General features: G+C 39.4%; 1 protein-coding gene across 3 annotated transcripts in view; it reads right to left on the bottom strand.

Annotated features, from left to right (window-relative positions):
* RASGEF1A (RasGEF domain family member 1A) overlaps nucleotides 1–18186 on the bottom strand; it is a 148887-nt gene that overhangs the window by 37565 nt on the left and 93136 nt on the right. For 2 of the 3 annotated variants that reach the window (XM_048944684.1, XM_048944685.1), the window contains one exon: nucleotides 5077–5191. In XM_048944684.1, coding sequence (XP_048800641.1) covers nucleotides 5077–5118 — 42 coding nt within the window. In that variant the 5' untranslated portion in view covers nucleotides 5119–5191. Of the gene's footprint in view, nucleotides 1–3554; nucleotides 3747–5076; nucleotides 5192–18186 lie in introns of those variants that run through there. The other variant, XM_048944687.1, reaches the window with a different exon arrangement.

Consider the following 18186-nt stretch of genomic DNA (forward strand, 5'->3'; position numbering starts at 1 on the left):
AAGAATGACATTTGTTGACCTTATTGCTAAGGTTCCTTGTAGTTCAGCTGCATGTGCTGATGGTATTTATAGGGGTAACCTCTGTATGAAAGAGGGAAAAAAATGTTTTTATGCTTAAAAAAGGAAGAACTCCCCAGTGTCCATGCTGTGTAAAATACAGAGCATATTTAGCAATTCAGAGCAGTCCTTTGTGCCTGCTGAACAGTCAAATCTGTCAAATACAAAGGCTGCATCAATGAAAGGACAGGTATTACGCTGGCATTGTTTAATGGCAGCAAGTAAAGCCTGTTGAAACATAAGGACAGGTACAGGGGCTTTGAGCTGTGTGCTACTGTGGTTAACTGAGGGCTGCATGGCTCAGCTGCACCATTCTCTGAGATGAAACATCATCACCTAGGCTGTGAGCAGCCTAATACCTAGAATGGAACATACTGCAGAAGGCAGTTGATATAAAGTTCCACAGAGATTGATTCTGCCAACTTCTTATTTGATTTTTGAAATTTTGCTGGGCAAAATGAGCTGAGGACTTTGCATTGTTCGTATTTACTCTAGAGAACAGAGTAAAAATATTTGATGCATTATTTTGATGCTGTTAAGCTCCCAAAAGCTTACTAGTTGGTGATGTGATATTTAGTTAGTCTGATTTGGGATTAATGGATTAGGATGCACAGTTTGTAAAAATCAACACTTGTCACACCCCAGTCAGTCCCATGAGCTATCTCAAACACCTCTGTTGCTGTTGTCATTTCCAATTCTGTGTCCCGCTCTGCAGAATTTCCCTGGAGATGTGATGGGTCAGTAGCAGGCCAAAGATGGGCTTCAGACCTAATCTAATCAATATTGTGACAAATGTAATGAAAGCAGCTGTGTCACCTTGAATCCCAGCACATTTTATCAGCTCGCTCCTAATGGGATGTGACAGTGAGGTTGATCTCTGCCTCCTTAGGAGGGGAGAGAAAGGTGGTGCAAGGGCTTGTGCAAGGATGGCTGTGTGACAAAGGGCAATCTACCTGTGTTAACACTGCAGCTAACGGTTGAAATGAAAGGTCCTTACTCATACTTCAAACATTGAGCAGTTATTAAAATAACCCTTAATTTACCATGAAATATTTATATATTAATTTTTCAGCCCATCTAACACGTCATCTGTCTTAAAAGAGATGGCTGCTTTTTCTGTTTCAGTAGAAAGGTTCTGAAATTGATTTCACCAATTAGAAAGCAGCACTCATTCACTTTGTATGTATTCCAGGTAAAGCACTTTCACTTTGGTTCTTTGTATTTTATTCTGAAATATTACAATTATTTTTTTTGCTTTAAAATACAATTGGATTACTTGTTCCTCCAATCTTTCATAACTTTAGCACTCTGGTTTCTTCTCTTTGCTACCTTGGTGGTCTTTAGCAGTGTGTTTTTTTTGGTGTGCACTTGTCAAAACCTTGTGCCATTCTAGTTGAGATTATGGCTTTGCTAAAGATCATTTTCATAGAACCACACAATGGCTTCGTTTGAAAGGGACCTCAAGGATCAGCTCCAACCCCAAGCTGCAGGCAGAACCACCAACCTCCCCACTTAATACCAGACCAGGCTGCCCAGGGCCCCACCCAACCTGGCCTTGAACACCTCCAGGGATGGACGGGGCATCCACAGCCTCTCTGAGGAGATGATACCCTCACCCTCCATGCTAAGGGTTTTACATAGCATTATCAAATCTGACAGTTTGTGCTCCCAGTTCTAATCAGCCTAGTTTCTCCATTTGCTTGATTCATCCAGACCCTTTGTGTTTTGACACCTCTCATGTATTGTCTAAAGTAGTGTTGTCCACATACTAGATGATACCTGTACCACGTTATTCTCAAGGTGTTTGTTTGCTTTGTCTCTCTGCACTTAACTTTCCGCCATGGGATGAATGGCAGTTAGTGTCAAAATGATCTCATGCTTAGAAATTCTGTGAACATGTGGACTGTAGTTTGGATATGCAGAGCTTGGCAGAAATATTACTATCATAGTAGGTATTACTGTTGGTCAAGAACCTCTAATATCTTATTCTTTTCCTCGGTGAGATTACATTTAAAGTATGTCATGAAAATTTATTATTCTTCTCTATATGTTATATTTTAACATTAAAAAAAAAAACAAAAAACCAACATAACTTGTCCTTTAACTGAAGAGTAAGCTGTTTCTGAATCTCATTTTCAATTATTGAAGTTTTCTGTGTGAGGATTTCCATAAATCGCCTTGACGTGTAAATAGCAGAGCAAAGCTGCCTTATGCTTTTTACTAATCCTGCAATTATGTTTGCTGTAGAGCCTTTTTACTCTCCTTGATATGAAATTGAACCCTCCTCTCACCTACTCCTTTACATAACCAATGCACTAAGAATTATGGACACGACAGCTAAATCCAGCTCTTAATTCCCAGGCACAGCAGCTAACTGTTTCTCTCTAATAAGCTGCAAGCGGTACAATATCTTATTAGTTAATTTGAAAGTCGTTTCTCAAGGGATTGCAGGGCTTATGTGCAGCAGGTCCCTACCAATCCACTTAGAGCTTAAATTCTCCAAACTGATCAACAGTGTGGGACCGTGTTGGATGCAGCAGAAATGCCCCTCTCCTAGTAAAGCACTAGGATAGCACTTATGATCCAGCAGCAGTTGCACTGAAAACACCCCTGCTTTGTGGAGAAGTTAAATGTCATGGATCCGAAAATAAGAGCTCTTAGTACCTACTTGGTTTTGCTTTTATTGATGCAAAACATGCTACTTTTTGACTGTAAAGAGAACATTCTTCGCTGGGTTGTATAACCCAACAGAAGGATGACTCTGTTGCAATTCAAATGCTCTTTCACTGAGGAAATGTCAGCACTGGTATGGTTTTTCATTTAATTAATTATACTGGGCAAAAACAGGGACTCAGAATGAAATGTGGGAGGCAAAATACGTAACTTTGGTGCATACTGCATCACTTTAGCCCTGCCTGCACACTGCTGACACTTTGCACATGCTGGGTATTTGCTCAGATCACTGTTTCTGTCTTTTCTGGTACTCCACACTGAGAGTTACAAAATATGCACCACGGTAATATGAAATATCAAACATTGATTATATTTCTCCACAACCACATTGCATAAAGCTACTACCATAGAATCATAGAGTCACAGAATGGCTTCATTTGAAAGGGACCTCAAGGATCATCAACCTCCAAAGCCCCAACCACAGGCAGGGCTACCAACCTCCCCACTTAATACTAGACCAGGCTGCCCAGGGCCCCATCCAACCTGGTCTCAAACGCCTCCAGGGATGGATGGGGCGCTCACAGCCTGTTCCGGTGAAATCCTTGTAGATGTTGTCAGCTTGTTTAAGATCCCTTCCAATCCAAACCATTCTATGATCACATATGATCTAAGTATGATGCAATACACAGTGCATTCACCTGCATCACAATTTAAAATGCACCTCCTCTGTAGCACATTATAAAATTGCTGCCTGCATGCCACAGAACTCCCTGCCTACAGCAGCAGTGCCTCGCACCCAGAAGTTCTCGCTGCGCAGGACTTACCGGGGTTTCTAACAGCATGTCTTCTCACTGCCGGTAACCTGGGGCTGTTCCTACTTTCTGCTGCTTCACTGTGTTCAGGCAACAGCGTCTGCTGGGGCCTGTGGCAAGTGCTGTGGTTTCCATTACAGTTATACACCCAGAAACAGAAAGTGATAGGGGTGGCAGCACCCAAGAGGAAATTCTGACTGCCCCAGTCTTCCACTACGTAGGTGTCAGGTGGCTCTGGGAACTTCCATCCTGCCTCAGGCTTTATTAAACTGCAGTGAAACCAGGGCTGTTCTGCTGCTTACCCTATATATAGACTTATAGGAACTCACATGCCAGACAGGGCAGTGTACAGATGATGTGAAAGAGAGGAAGTGATTCTGGGGAAGGAATTTCTCTTTGGCTTGCTGCTTTGTATCATCACTGCTAAAATCTCTTTTGGTTTGGTTTGGTATGACTTAAGAGCAGCATTTCTCTTGATGTTTCAGCTGGATTTTCTTTTGGGATAGAGATACAAAAGTACCTGGCAACTACAATATTTTCTATGGAAAACTGACAGCTAGGAGGCAATAATCTGGACTTAAATGTGTTCGATTTTCTTTTCCTTTTTTTTAATCACTTTTAAAGTGACCTTTCTTTATACTTCAGTTTTTCACAACAATATCCACAGTACGCTGTGCACTTTCAGAAGATCAGTTAAATCATAAAGAAACAATGCTAAATGTTCTGATTACAAACCTGAATGGACTTCCCACACAGTATCATGCTTATCCTTAGCAAATAAAATAATAAAGATAAGTCATAGAATCTAGACATAGTCAAGAATGAATTATCTATATCCACATGTCTCCTGTATTAATTATTGCAAACAGAGGTAAATCAGAAAATAGCAAAAGGAATTTTCTGTGTAGGTGATGTTAATTTGTACTTGATGAAGTTGGCATGTCATTTTAAACAAAATTACTATTTACCTTTTGCTTCAGATTTTGTATAATGATACAGAAATAACTACGTAGAAATGAGGAGAACAGGAAAACTAGAAGATGGCCATAGGAAATGAGGAAGAAGACACAAAGGTGTCATCATTAACAGAGAATGACATACTTTGTGCAAACGGATGGTATCCAAGACAAGCAACAGCACAGGAAAGGAAATGTTGGACTTCTCCCAGCAATAGGTGTGTGTTTAGGGGTGATCTAATGAGTCCCTAATGAGTCTCTTCATCTAAACTTTGGGGTGGATTAGAAAGGTGCTGGGAGCAAATACCAGCAACGCGGCACTGTACAGTGAGCCACTGCTGCTGCTCACTGTCATGAGCCTGCATTTCCCAACCCACAGCCAGGCTTTGGATCAGTCCCAGTTTCTTTCTGCACCTGATTGCTGTCGTTTAACACTGACACTGATTTTTATTCAAGTACAAGAATGGCCAGTGTGACTTGGGAGCAATATAAATCTCTAACTAGAAATTAGTCTGCATCAGTGCTTTCAAATAAGAAATAAACTTTTCTGTAAGAATCGTAAGTAAAATTATACTTACTTTGCATTTCTTTACAGCAGCATTGCACAGTGGTTCTGCCATCCAGCCTTTCCCAGTGGGTGGACTTCCAGCTATTTCACTCTGTGATTTTTGTCATGTGTCTTGCCTTCTTCCCCTTAAAAGGAGGGATGCAATGGGTTACAATTCAGAACAGACTGTTATTTGCCACTGAAAATGCATTATAGAATCAGAATAAGATTTGACATGCATAGTTTTAAAAGAGATGAAGATTGTAAGAATGAGGAAATAGCACAAATTCCAGTATATCAAAAAGGGGATAAAAGCAAAATTTTTAATACAAGCAAACAAATGCCACCACCCTAATAAAATAAAACCCTCAAGCCTTGTAACAGCCACTGAGAAGTAATACCTAGAATAATATCAATATAATTCATATTGCTAAATTGACTGATTATTAAAGTACATGCTGAAAAGTGTTTAACAAAAGCTTTGGAATTTATGATTTTATTCCTTAGTGCAGTTACCATGATAGAAGAATTACAAACCTCTTTTTCTTGAGGAGTACAATGGCAGCACAAAGGGAACTGACAGCACAATCATATCTCATCAGAATGATGGATAAATCATTAACTACGTATTTCTACTAAGCCATCTTAAACGTGACGTAAAAATAAATATATAAAGAAACTGGCAACCATTTTGTCGGTACCTACCTGAAATATGGTTATAATAACTATAGAGATAATTTACTGCAGATCAGCTTTGGAACAGACTCTCATTGCTTTTTAGTAGGACTCTGGGTTTTCTTCAATGTTGCTGTGTTACTGAGGTGAACTTAAATTGTGATTCTGAGTTGGGTGCTGGTGTTTGTGGTTTCAAGGCATTTCACTTTTTATTTTATTCTTGTTAATGAATCATAGAATCACAGAATGGCCTGGGTTGGAAAGGGCCACAATGACCATCTAGTTCCAACCCCCTACTATGTGCAGGGTCCCCAACCAGCAGACCAGGCTGCCCAGAGCCACATCCAGCCTGGCCTTGACTGCCTCCAGGGATGGGGCATCCACAACCTCCTTGGCCTCCCTGCTGGCCAGCCCTTTTTCAGTGCAGCCCAGGACATAAGGAACTTAAAATAGTTTGCCTTTTAAGAGAGGCATGACAAAAGGAGGGGAAAAAAAATCTTAATTTACTTTTGTGTCAAAATAACCTCACATTTTTTTCTTTTTATTTGGAGATATTTTTTCTTTTGTCCTCTCCTGATTCAAGTAACTGATGAGTACTGAATTCCTGTGACTGTAAATGTAGGTTTCCCTTCTAAAGAAAGCATAGCTAGGAAGAGCATGCCTTTAGCTGCAACCACTGATAAGGGAGCTTGAGGACTGCTTTCAGCATATCTCTGTTGTGCCTACAAAATGCCTGTGGTTATACAGTTATTCCTTACTCCAGTAGCTTGTATGTGTTCTCTGGAATTAATGTAGGGAATTTATGCTGTGATGGCAAGTCCGTGGCCATAAAAATCTGAGGACCAAATCTTCACATACTAGCCACTTCAGGTCTGATTTTTCCACAGTGGTTCATTGTCACCAATTAGCTTTGTTTTCTGTTTGCTTAAACCAACTTTTAAGAAACTCTTTGGCCTCTTGTGGTCTTTCTTTTGGTAAATTTAAACCAACATTTCTGTCTGCTTTCCAAGCAAAATATGATTCCCTTGATTTTTATTATCCAAATGTAAGGAAAGGTACAAAATGAGGAAGAAAAATGAGAAATGCAATTTTGGATTGGATGTACATTGTACATTGTTCTTTAGCATGATCCAAGGGTTTGCCTTGTTAGCAAGATGAGTGAAGAAATGCTGCTTCAATTCCATGCTAACAGCTGCAGATTTTGCCTGGAAGCAAAGTGAAAATGTGATTTTGTTTTTTGGTAGAACTTTAAGGCAGGAAAATAAAAGTAAATCAATAACTATGTTCCTGACTCAGGAGAGCTTCTCTAATGACTTTGAGGATGAAGATGACTTCCATATAAATAATTCACTGATGTTCTGGCAAGCCTGTGTCAGCAAAAGCCATCAGAACCTAACGCAGTAAGAGCACACATTTGTATTTAGGTTGTGTTAGCAGTAAGTAAGCTTTCTCAGAAGCCAGCTATGTTTATGTAGCTTCCTTGTAAAGACTTTTTGCTTGGAAAACCCAAGTGCTCTAATGCCACTCATACTGACTTTCACCGAGGGGAGGCTCTTCCTGCTGAGGATGACACTGAAGAATCTCAAGCAGGACCTACTGCAACTCACTTGAGAATCAGATAAAACCTTTTAATACCATAGCCTACATAAGATCCACAAGCAATTCTAGAGCCGAGTTGGCCCTGACCTTCAGCTAGTGAGAACTGACCTGTTGTGGTTGCTGCATTATGAGTTGGGCATGTGCATTGACGCCACCAGTACTTGCTCTGTCATTGCTCATCCTACCTCTTGCAAGCACGCATTGCCCTTGAAAACACTGAACGAGCTCAGTTTTGATGGAAGCTGGGTCTAATAAAGAGTTAAATAAGGCTGTGACTTAAGAAAAAAACAGCAAAGGCAGCTGGTTTCCTTTTTGGTGAAGAGGAAAGCTTCCTGCTAGCACAGACACTGCAATATACCAGCACTCAGAGAATGCGGAAACCCCCGTCCCCTTCAAAATGTGATGTAGTGGAACCTCTAACAAGTGTAAAAACACAGCGATATGCATGTTTTTAGAGAAGTGGGAAACTTCTGTGGGAGTGAAAAGTTCTCGTGCTTTTTTTGTTGTTTTTTTTCTTTGTTTGTTTTGTTTTTCACCATCCTTCCACTTACTTGAATATACTTGGCTTGGGGGAAAACAAAAGCAAATAAAATCCCAAGGGAACTGCTGAATTTTGGGGGATGTTTTTGAAGAACTGAAGATAATACTTAGTATCAGAGAACACAATACCAGTGGCTCTTCTGCAACTCCCTTCCTGAGATATTACAATAATGTAAAAAACAATTCCCCAAATAGAGTCTATAAATTCACCTGTGCTCTTCAATGCTGAGAGCAAACAGATGTGGGTTTTTTTCCTGACAAAAAAGACCCATGTATGCTGCAAGCTTAAAATTAGAATTGTATACCTCCCAAGAAAGCTGTTAGACTCATGTTGAACAAAAGAGGTGTCTTCAGTAGGCAGGTAGTGATTAATACTTCTCTGTGGGAACACAGAGAAACATTTTTTTTTTTGCCGTTGGATATGCCTGGCTTTAGAAGAATCATTTTTTTTTCATGTGTGAAGATTGACTTTGTGTGTTTGCCAATAGAGTTCAGGTCAGAATGTTACTGTTGCAGTTTAGTTTTGATAGCGCGTTATCTTTGAGCAATGTTAGGGCACAATGCCATATGAATATAGATTTCATTGCATTTTTTATAACTACATAGCGTCTATATTTTGACTTGTACTTCATTATGATGCTGAAAGTTATCCTGGTGTCACCTCCTACACAGTGCTGGTTTGTTACAAAGATTCCTCAGTGCTATAGATTCAGTAGTTAGAAATAGGAAGGCAAATAAAACTTCAGGAAAGGATGAAAAGTCCATGGAGTTGAATAATTTTGTGTTTCGTAGAACCATAGAATGGCTTAGGTTGAAAGGGGTCTCAAGGAACATCAAGCTCCTACCCTCCTTCTGCAGGCAGGGCCACTAACCTCCATATCTAATAGTAGAACAGTGAGTTTCCAGTGAGTTGAGGACTGTGAACTGCTGAATAGCAAAAGTTGTACTGTTTGATGGGCAGGAAGTTATCAGAGTTGGTTTCTTGGAAGTTCAGCAGGAAGAGGGATGGAGTGGATGTGGTAAATACTGCACAGACCTTTTCTGTCAGCTGGCTGCTGCTGGGGAAGACTTTCAAAGTTCATAGCCTTCTCTGTGATGGAGTGGTTGTGTTCACAATGGCCGTGTGCTATTGTACAAATGACAGATAACACCGTAGCCTGGAGAAGGTGGTGGTTGCTGTATCCTACTGATCTGCTGTCACTCTAGAAAGAGGGTTGTAAAGGTTGAACTGTACTTGCACAAAGCATTATTCTTGTTGAAACTTGTATCTTATTTTTAAAGTCAGCTTGGACTTGTAAAATTTAAAGTGAAAGGGACAGTCATGATATGTATTCAGTATGCAGGAAATCTTCTATTTTTTATTTCAAACGATTTATTTTTTGAATTATTTTGAATAATGCTTGTCATCTTACTGGAACAATTTCTTATATATTGTGAATCAAACTGTGTTCCCTTTCAGCTTTATTTAAAGTAGGAAAGCAGAAGCACTCTAAAATAAGACCCGTGATATCATCACATGATGTCTGATTTGTGGCTTTCTGAAGATTACCTTTGATTCCTCGATGGAACTTGTCATTTCAGAGAGAGTTTGAGAAAGAGTAGTTTCTGAAAGAAAATCCCTGTTAATCCTAATCATCATGACAATTGGATTGGAACTAAATTTGGCTGTCAGTCAGACTTCGAAAAAACAATAAACCTGGTGTTGCACTAGGAAAACATGGACTGTCACTGCTACCATCGTAGCCTTTCCTGTAAAATGGAGATGAATTTCTCTTTACCTGCATTGCTTATAGGATAAAGCCTAGCTCAGGAAGTGGAAGCGTGTGATTTCTCTAGCTCTTGTTTCATGCTAGAAGTAGTTTTTAGTCCAGCCCCTGTTTCATCCTGTTTGGTTACATGCTCAGTTTTTACAAACACGGACAGAGAGAGACCAAAAGTCTCCTCTTCCATATGGCTTCAGTGTGAGCTCTTTTATTTTGTTGTTACTAACAGTCACCGCAGACTAAGAAATTCCCGTAGATTTTATGCAGCTTGTTGAAGACATGTTTTCATATCACACGTCTTATTGTGGCATCGTCACAACAAGAATACTTTTCAGAATTTTGCCATGTAAAATGAAGATGTAAATATTAGGTCCTAACTTGCATGGTCCCATCTCTGCCAGGGCCCATCAGGGTTAGGCCAGGTGGTGCCGCACTACAGATGCCAGCTATATGGATGCAACATCTGGAGAGCTCTCAGGGTGGCAATAAAAGTTTTGGCCATCTGAACACAGAACAGCTGTGTGTCACTGATGGCAAAAGTTTGCTGCAAAGGCTGTGGACCCCTCTTCAAGTGTTGCAGAATTTGTTCATTTCTAAGAAGTACAATGTTTAATTAACCGTAATAATTGCAGAACATGCAGTGAGACACGCTGGCAGTTAGACATAGATATCCTGGTGCAATAAATCTGACTAAATGTAATCTTCGCATTGTCTGAGGAAATAAGTTGCATCAAGTCCAGTTTCCGAACACCCTTGTGGAATAAGATGGATGAATATGGCTGTGTGTCAGCTTCTTTCCCTCTGATTCACTATCTGCAGCTATATAGACATGGATTTTTATTTCTTATTTTTCTGAAAAATTCTTGGAGAATTGGAGGATGGAACATATATTTTCTTCATTTATTAATTACAGTTTCATTTTCGTGTCCTAGCAAACATTTGGATTTCAGTACTGAAAAGTGGAACAGTGCATGTAATTAGCAGGGCTGTGTTATACCTATGTTCCTGTGTTTCATCATGTAGAAGTCTTATGATCCTGAATATGGAAGTTAAATTCCTTGTATTGAGTCTACCGCTCTTTGTTTTTAAAGGGATTCCTGTTTGCAAATCAGAAGGGGAGCTTCTGGCTGCAGAACTGCTGCACTCTTCAGGAAATGAGCTATTACTGGGGATTTCCTTGGTGAAAAGGATTGCTTGGCATGGACTCAACGTTTGCAAGTTTTGAGCGAGGCAAATTTTCAGGACAAACAAATTTTCAGGAGGCACTATCTCCATTTTTGATCATTTTTCTTAACACAAATATGTATACTTGTATCACAGTGGAAGATTATTTGCCTCTAAAACCAAATGCAATCACTCGTGAATTACTTTATCTTTGCATTAATGACGAACTATCTTTTGTCTATTACTGAAATTAAAGATGAAAAGCTGTGTCAAAATGTAGTGGACATTTTTGTTTTATTTCTGGGGAGTTCTGCTGGTATGTCCATTCAGTGGGAGTAATCAGTATATGACCTCTTGCACTCAGCTATTCCCTCTGGGCATAGCCTTTTTATGTCCTTCAGAGCAGAATGAGGATCCACAGAAGAGAGTGGGTCTTCTGGCAGTCACTTCACGTGACCAAAGCAGAAGCTGTGGAAAAAAACCAACTATGGCTATTTCTGAAAGGAAAAACCCAGCAGCTCAGCTGAGAAAAATCCAGCCTGGAAAGCACCAAATGATTTCTTCAGCATTTCCAAACTCTTTGCTGGCAAAATTATTCCTATAGATACAACACAGGAATTAATACAGAAGGTGCCTGAAAGTGATAGTGTGGAAGAAGGTGAACAGGTTGAGGCTTCATTCCAAGAAAAAAGGCAGTATGAAAGAGGATGCTAGAATACTTCTGGAAAAAAGGGAGGCTGGTGTTGCAGCCAGGATGCTTCACTGGACTGAAGTGAAAGGGAAGTTAAGAAAAGCCTGGGCTTGGCACATGTTGTTTAGCTGCGAAAAGCCTGGCAGAGTCTGAAATAGCCTACTAATAAAATATTGCCCTGCTGGTAATACAAACTTACCAAATAAGCACTGGCAATTTGGGATCTGGGCCGAGGGCCAGCAGGCGGTGACCTCTGCTTCCAGAATGAATGACGATGTTGTTGTTGTTCTCAGTGACATGTTGTTTTCCTGGTGGATGTAAAAGGCTGATCTTTTGAAAAGTGACTTCAACAAAGTTAAGCTTTGTGACAAATGGGACCAAAAGAACCCTAACACTGCTTGGTCACCGTTCCACATCACTGCAGAAAGTCTGTAGGGAAGCCTGAGCCAGAAGCTCTGTCTTCTTGTCTTCGGGCTGGGCACTGTGTAGAGAGGCTTCCAAATCTGTGAGTTGTTCTAAGAGGGAGTAAAATTTATAATAAAGACAGTTTTTGCTGACTGAAAACTGAGTGGAGACCGTTGTTTAAAAGAAATTGCTTTCACTTGCTTGTGCACAAGCACCTACGTCAAAACAAACCAAATGCAGATGATAGGGGTGTCTTCTTTTTTGAAGGGTTTGCTTGCAATCCTGTTTCTGAGAGAAGAATGCTCTGCTCAGGGCAAATCGTCATGGTAAGGAGAGATTTTCCTTTGCCTTAAGCCCAGAATGCATCTCCTTCTTTGGATGTCTTAAGTATCCCACATTACAGCTGTTCTTCGTTTATTTATTTTTAACAGTGAGTATTTGGCTGTACTCCAGTGCTTTGGGTGTGAAACATCAAGCAGAGAGAAAAAGCAGAGAGAATAGGAAACTGTGCCCCACATATTTCCTCTCCTTCAAGCAATTCCACATCTCTTTGCCCTCCTTTTCTCATAACCAGCGGGAGACAGGGTAGCTTGTGATTTGATGCTGATGGCCGTTGAGCCTTTCTCACATGTCAGCATTTATTTCTTGGAAAAGTGTCCTGTTAGTACTACTACACACTGTTGCAGCAATCTCTTAGTGCAGCAGCCACCAGCACCCGGTTAGTGGTTATGTGCTTTTGGGATTTCCCATAGCGCAAGGTAATGTCTTCTCAGGTTTTTTGGTTTGGCTTGTCTTTGTTTTCCTCTGTGCTGTTTTGGTTTTAGGTTTTTTTGTTTGTTTGTTTTGTTTTGTTTTCACTTAGTTCCATGTTTCCCTGGCAACGCCAGTGTGGGAGGCAGCAGCTAGATGTGCAGAGCAGTGGTAGCCCAGTGGTGGTTTCCCAGCAGCAACACAGGGATGAGGCTCTCCTTCCTACTCCTTCCTACCCTGCTGTCTTTGTGCAGAAGAGTCAGCCACAACCTGGCAGTACCTGATCTTGATTTAATCCGACTAACTTATTTCAGTGTCCAGAATGATCTGGCTACCAAAAATGCATTACCCAACTCACTTCTTAATACATAAGCTGATGTGCCATGTATGTAAGGTAGCACTGGAGATTGCTGCCGTCCCTAGAAATTGTCAGGGGCTCATGTGTATCTTAGTGCAAGGTGTAAGAAGAGTAAATTTCAAAGTGGCTGTTAGAAATGGCATTTTATTTTAATTTTTGGTTCCAAGGAGATGAGAATTTGTGATTCTCAGCTGAACTAAGTATGTTAAATTTCATTATAATTTTTTATTAGCTGAAAATTAGGCTCAGTGCTATCCAAGGTAATGTGTAGATAAGTGAGATAGGTGCCATGTCTCATGGTCTTACCTGCCACAGGGCTGCAGTTTGAATGACAAATTCTTTTTGTGTGCAGTCACCTATTTTTTGCATGCCAAAATAATAGCTTTGTGTGAACCCTCTTATTTCTGCAGTCAGTGTTAACCATTTGTGATTACTACCTCATCTATTTTCAGCCTACTTTAGCATCCATAGATGGTCTGTACTAGGGGAGTTGGACATCATTAGATTATTTTGCAGCAACTTGGTTTGCAGGCTAGATGTTGAATGAGGTACTTAAAGTAGGGTGCCAAGTTTCAGGAATGCTCTTGTAGTACTGTATTCTTTGCACTTCAGAATAACGGTTATTTAGTACTTTTCCTTCTTCATAGAATGTGGAGTCCAAAAACATGGCTGATATCAATAACTTTAATTCCCAAAGAAGGCAGTGGTTCTCTGCTTAGCTATTTGTGTCAGGTGTTATCCCGAGCTGATGACAGAGACAGGTAAGGAATCCAGTTCCAACAGCATCCCTTCCTGTGAGTCGTTCAGCTCATTTGCTAGTATCACACCCAGAGCAATACTGTCTCACTTGGCCTTTCCGGATGCTTTGGCAGATACAAGTGGGAGGACCCTTTGGCACACAGATTTTTAGTAGAGCTTATGTATCATTTGTACAAATGAAGTAATTTCAATCACCTCCGCTTGCAAAGAACTCAAAGGAGACTTCATTGAAAGAAATAAATAAATAATCATAGCCCCTATAACAGTGAGTTTCAATTTCTTATGGACAGTTGATATGGTCTCCTATGGAAGACATGATTAGCCTGTGTTTAACAAGTCTGATGCAGACCCAGCTACTGGGATCGGTGCCAGGATGCTAAAATATTTGAAATACTTTTTTGAGTATTAAGGCCTTTCTTATCATTGTTATGTGATACTTAATTCATTTTAGCTATCTTGGAAGTCTGATACATGTATTCTTTTTATTTTTATTTTTTTTCAGTAACTGAGAAAGGATATTTCCCTTGGTTACTGGATATTAAAGCTGAATTAGTATCAGAATTCTTTCCTCTTTTTTTTTTTTTTTTTTTTTTTCTTTTCTCTCATTATCAATGATAGAAGCTCTCCTGTGATTTTTTTCTGTGTTATCTTTCCATGGTGTATGCTTCTCTGGACTAGAATGTTAGATAATTTATTTTCAGCTGCTTGCAGATTAAATAGTTTTTCATTTTGATTATGAATAGCACAGATTATCTCATTAAGTTGTTTTTCTTCCCAAGTCTGTTGGGTAAACCTTTCCACGTTTACATCTATTTTATGCAATGAAGAATTTCAGTGAAGGGATTTGCTTTGCTTATTAGAAAAAGCATCATTAAGACAAGGCCTGGAAGAGACCTGAGATATCACTTAGGATCAACCACAGATGAGGTGCCTCAATATTTGTGCTGCGTATTTCAGCAATAGCTATTGAAAAGTTTTAATGAAGGAGTGATGGATTACTGTCGTAATTTCTCCTCTCTGATTTGTGTGTCAAAACAATTGCAGTGTGTGCTTGCAGGAGTCTTCTAGTATTTTTCATTTCTCTTGCTCACCACTGAAAGAAGTTTATTTTTTTATTTTTTTAGGTTTTATTTTTAGCAGTCACGCTGAGTCACATTATGGGCTCATATTATGACCCACTACACCCCTGCTCACCAAGTCCCTCTGGTTGTGTCAGTATGTTTGCTAGCTGTGCTCCAGACTCGTCATCCACATGCCTAATTTGAATTTTGTCCCGTTATTTTTAAGTTTGTTAAGAACACTTTGAATTTCAATACTGTCTTCCTGAGTACATCTCCACCCACTCTGGTAACATTCCCAAGACTCTCATGTGGAATTTATACCATTACTGATGGTGTTAATCATCTGAATGCACTGAATGCACTGGGCAGCATATAGCACAGATTCATACAGTCCCATGGGCTCCAACACTAACATGTCTAACATGGGCTCCAAGCACTGGCTGCCATGACTCCATTAGGGATATCCATCTGATTTTTCATTCCCCTTATGGTGCTTCCCTGTGGAGGAAGCTTTCTTTGGCTCTATTAAAGAATTTCTCTCTGACAGACCAAACAGCTTTAAACTAGTTAAGATTTGTCACTCCAGCTGCTCTCTGCTAGTCACTGGGCTGGTTATCCTGTCAAGGAAGGAAATTAGATTGCTTTGACATGATCTGTTGTTGACAAGTTCGCACTGGCTATTTCTCATCACTTTTTGTGCTGTAAGAACTTACAAATTGATTTTCTTCCTGGGTCTGTCTGAGCATTTCAGATAGCATCATTGCATGTGACACGGTGAGTCCTTGTGTCCACCTTCTAAAATATTGCATTTATCTTTCTACAGAAATGTTGCATCTCCCCATCTATGCTCTGTGCCAGTTACAAAACAGAACGTTACGGAATTGGCACAAATGGAATACTGGAAAACTAATTAGGTATCTATTCTCATGAGCTTCTGAATACTGAAGCTATTAGAAGATTAATTGGCTTGAGAAAACATCAGATGTTTACAACTATTTTTTTTTTTTTTACAACAATTTTTCAGCTTTACATCACACACAACACTGTTACGCTAAGCCTGTGATTTTTGCACACAAAATTCAGTAACAACAAATCCTTTGTACAATACAGCTAGCTTCCAGGAAAACTTTTGTTATTTCTGCACTGACAAGCATACTTACTGCTGTGCTAAGCTGCCCTGTTCAAAGACAGTTCAGCCCTTTCAACAGCTCCTAAGAGAAGCATGCCTTCAATCCACCTTAGCAGCTGGTTCTCAAAAATGTCTGAGTATCTTTGACCAAAAATGGTCAAAAATCAGCAACAACTACACTGACCCTTTTGCATTTCCCAGACCTGATGGGGCACAAAAAAAAAAAAAAAAAAAAAAAAAAGAGAGAGAAAAAAAATGTAACTGAAGTGTCAAAATCCAGGGGATAGGCTTTCTTCCATAGTTGCATAGTTGCATAAAGCACACATGGTTGACATGGTTTTGCAGGTCTCTACAAAAATGTATGAAAACATTTAAATTATTTTTGTCATTTCCTTGAAATCAACAAGCTTAGCATTAAGCAGATTTCTCAGAAGTTGTAAGGATGTTCTGTATTCATCATTAGTGCTTCCAGCAAATCTGTTCCATTTCTCGTGAGCGTTATCACAAATTCAACTGATGGCACTTGAAAGAGCAAAACCCTTTGAATCTCTGTTATCCATTTGTGGTCTCCTGTTTCACGAACGGACAGATTCTGTTCTTGCCTGCTCTACCTCTCACCCGCAGTCTATATCCATCCACCTCACGCCCTTCAAAATCTCCATGTCATTTCATCTCAGGGCTAGGTTATGATAGATGATCCTCTGGCTGCATTAGTTCCAGTCAAGACATTGAAATAAGGTATTCTCTGGATGTGAATTGCTTGTGTTATGTTTGTGGAAAGAATTCATTTTAATCTTTTAGTGTCAACTCTGTAATAGGATTGAATTTGTAGATGGCAGCTACCAACTTTCTTCCTAGGACTTCACATAGCAGCTGTGAAGAAGCCTGTGCCTCGTTCAGGAAGTTTATTGTAAGGCGTCACTGTCAGCCAAGGAGACGTGGTCTCTCATTTCCAGAGGGGAAGCCATTTATGCTGCATATTGAAGCACAATGACAGAGCATCTGACTTAGAAAAATGAGCGGCTTACTCTAAGCTTTCATCTCTTGAGTCTGGATTTGGATCCCCTTTTGAAGTCAGTAGCAAGATTGCTGTTGATATCAAGAGAAACTTCATCAGATGTCTCATGAGCAAATCCCAATAAAGGTCACAAATTTAATAGGATTGTTGTGGACTAAAGATCACCGGAATGCCATCAGCCTACCACAAATGGGCAATCCTTGACCCGCTTGTGTGATCTAAACACAGACAATCTTTGTTCTGTTGCTGTGTTTTTCTGTACAGGAGCAATGACCAGAATCGTTAATAACAGACACATTATGACTTGTTTTGCTGAGATTGTATAACATCATTCCAATTTCTAGAGAGCAGAGAAAGCTTCTTAGAGTTCTAATTCATTTTTCAGTGTTAATAGAAAAAAAAAAAAAAAAAAAAAGGATTATTAATCAAAGTATTCTGAAAATAATGATAAGCCTGCTAGGACCCAGAAATACCACTGTGCATTATTCCTCAGTGTGGTTATGGGTGGCAAGGTGGGAGGCAGCCTGCAGAAGCTGGCAGAACTACTGTGCCTGGTGTGGTAAATAAACTGTCATCTTTGAGAGATTATGAATTTGCACCCCAACCTTTTGGAGTATTGCTTTATTTCATGTTTAATCAATTCCAAGTGTAATTTTCCATATGTTCAGAGCTAGATTTACTTCTCCTTGTGATACAATTTTTTTGTAATTATACAGTTAAATGTCTCCCTTTCTTTTCTTTTTTTTTCTCATCTTAGAAAAGAAGCATTCTTTGTATGGAGACATTTGCAATCCAACATAACTTCATTTATTTTAAAGCTTTTCATGGAGGAAATGGCCTTTATATTTTGTTTTATAAGAGTTGATTTGAGAGTTAGGAATTTTTAGTTTGATATACCGCTTGTAAAATTTACTCTCTCTGTGATGTAGTAATGATGATATTTAAAGATAAAAGTATAAAAGTATAGTATAAAAAGTATAAAAGCTTATAGTCAGGTTTTTAAATTTATTTTTAGACTAACTGCTTGATCTGCCTTTCCATGAGTGCTTTCTTTTTTTTTTTTTGTATACAGATGCATAATACTATTTTTCTTTGTTACTCTTGGTAATTTTGATGCTTTTTAGTGGTAAATAATGTACTGAAGAAATAAGAAGGAAGAAGTCTTGATGAAATGGTTTGTATATCAGACAACAGGAGATGACGTAAATACATAAATTATCTTGCTTAGG

The sequence above is a fragment of the Lagopus muta genome, chromosome 5 (assembly GCF_023343835.1).
Source record: "Lagopus muta isolate bLagMut1 chromosome 5, bLagMut1 primary, whole genome shotgun sequence".
NCBI lineage: Eukaryota > Metazoa > Chordata > Aves > Galliformes > Phasianidae > Lagopus > Lagopus muta.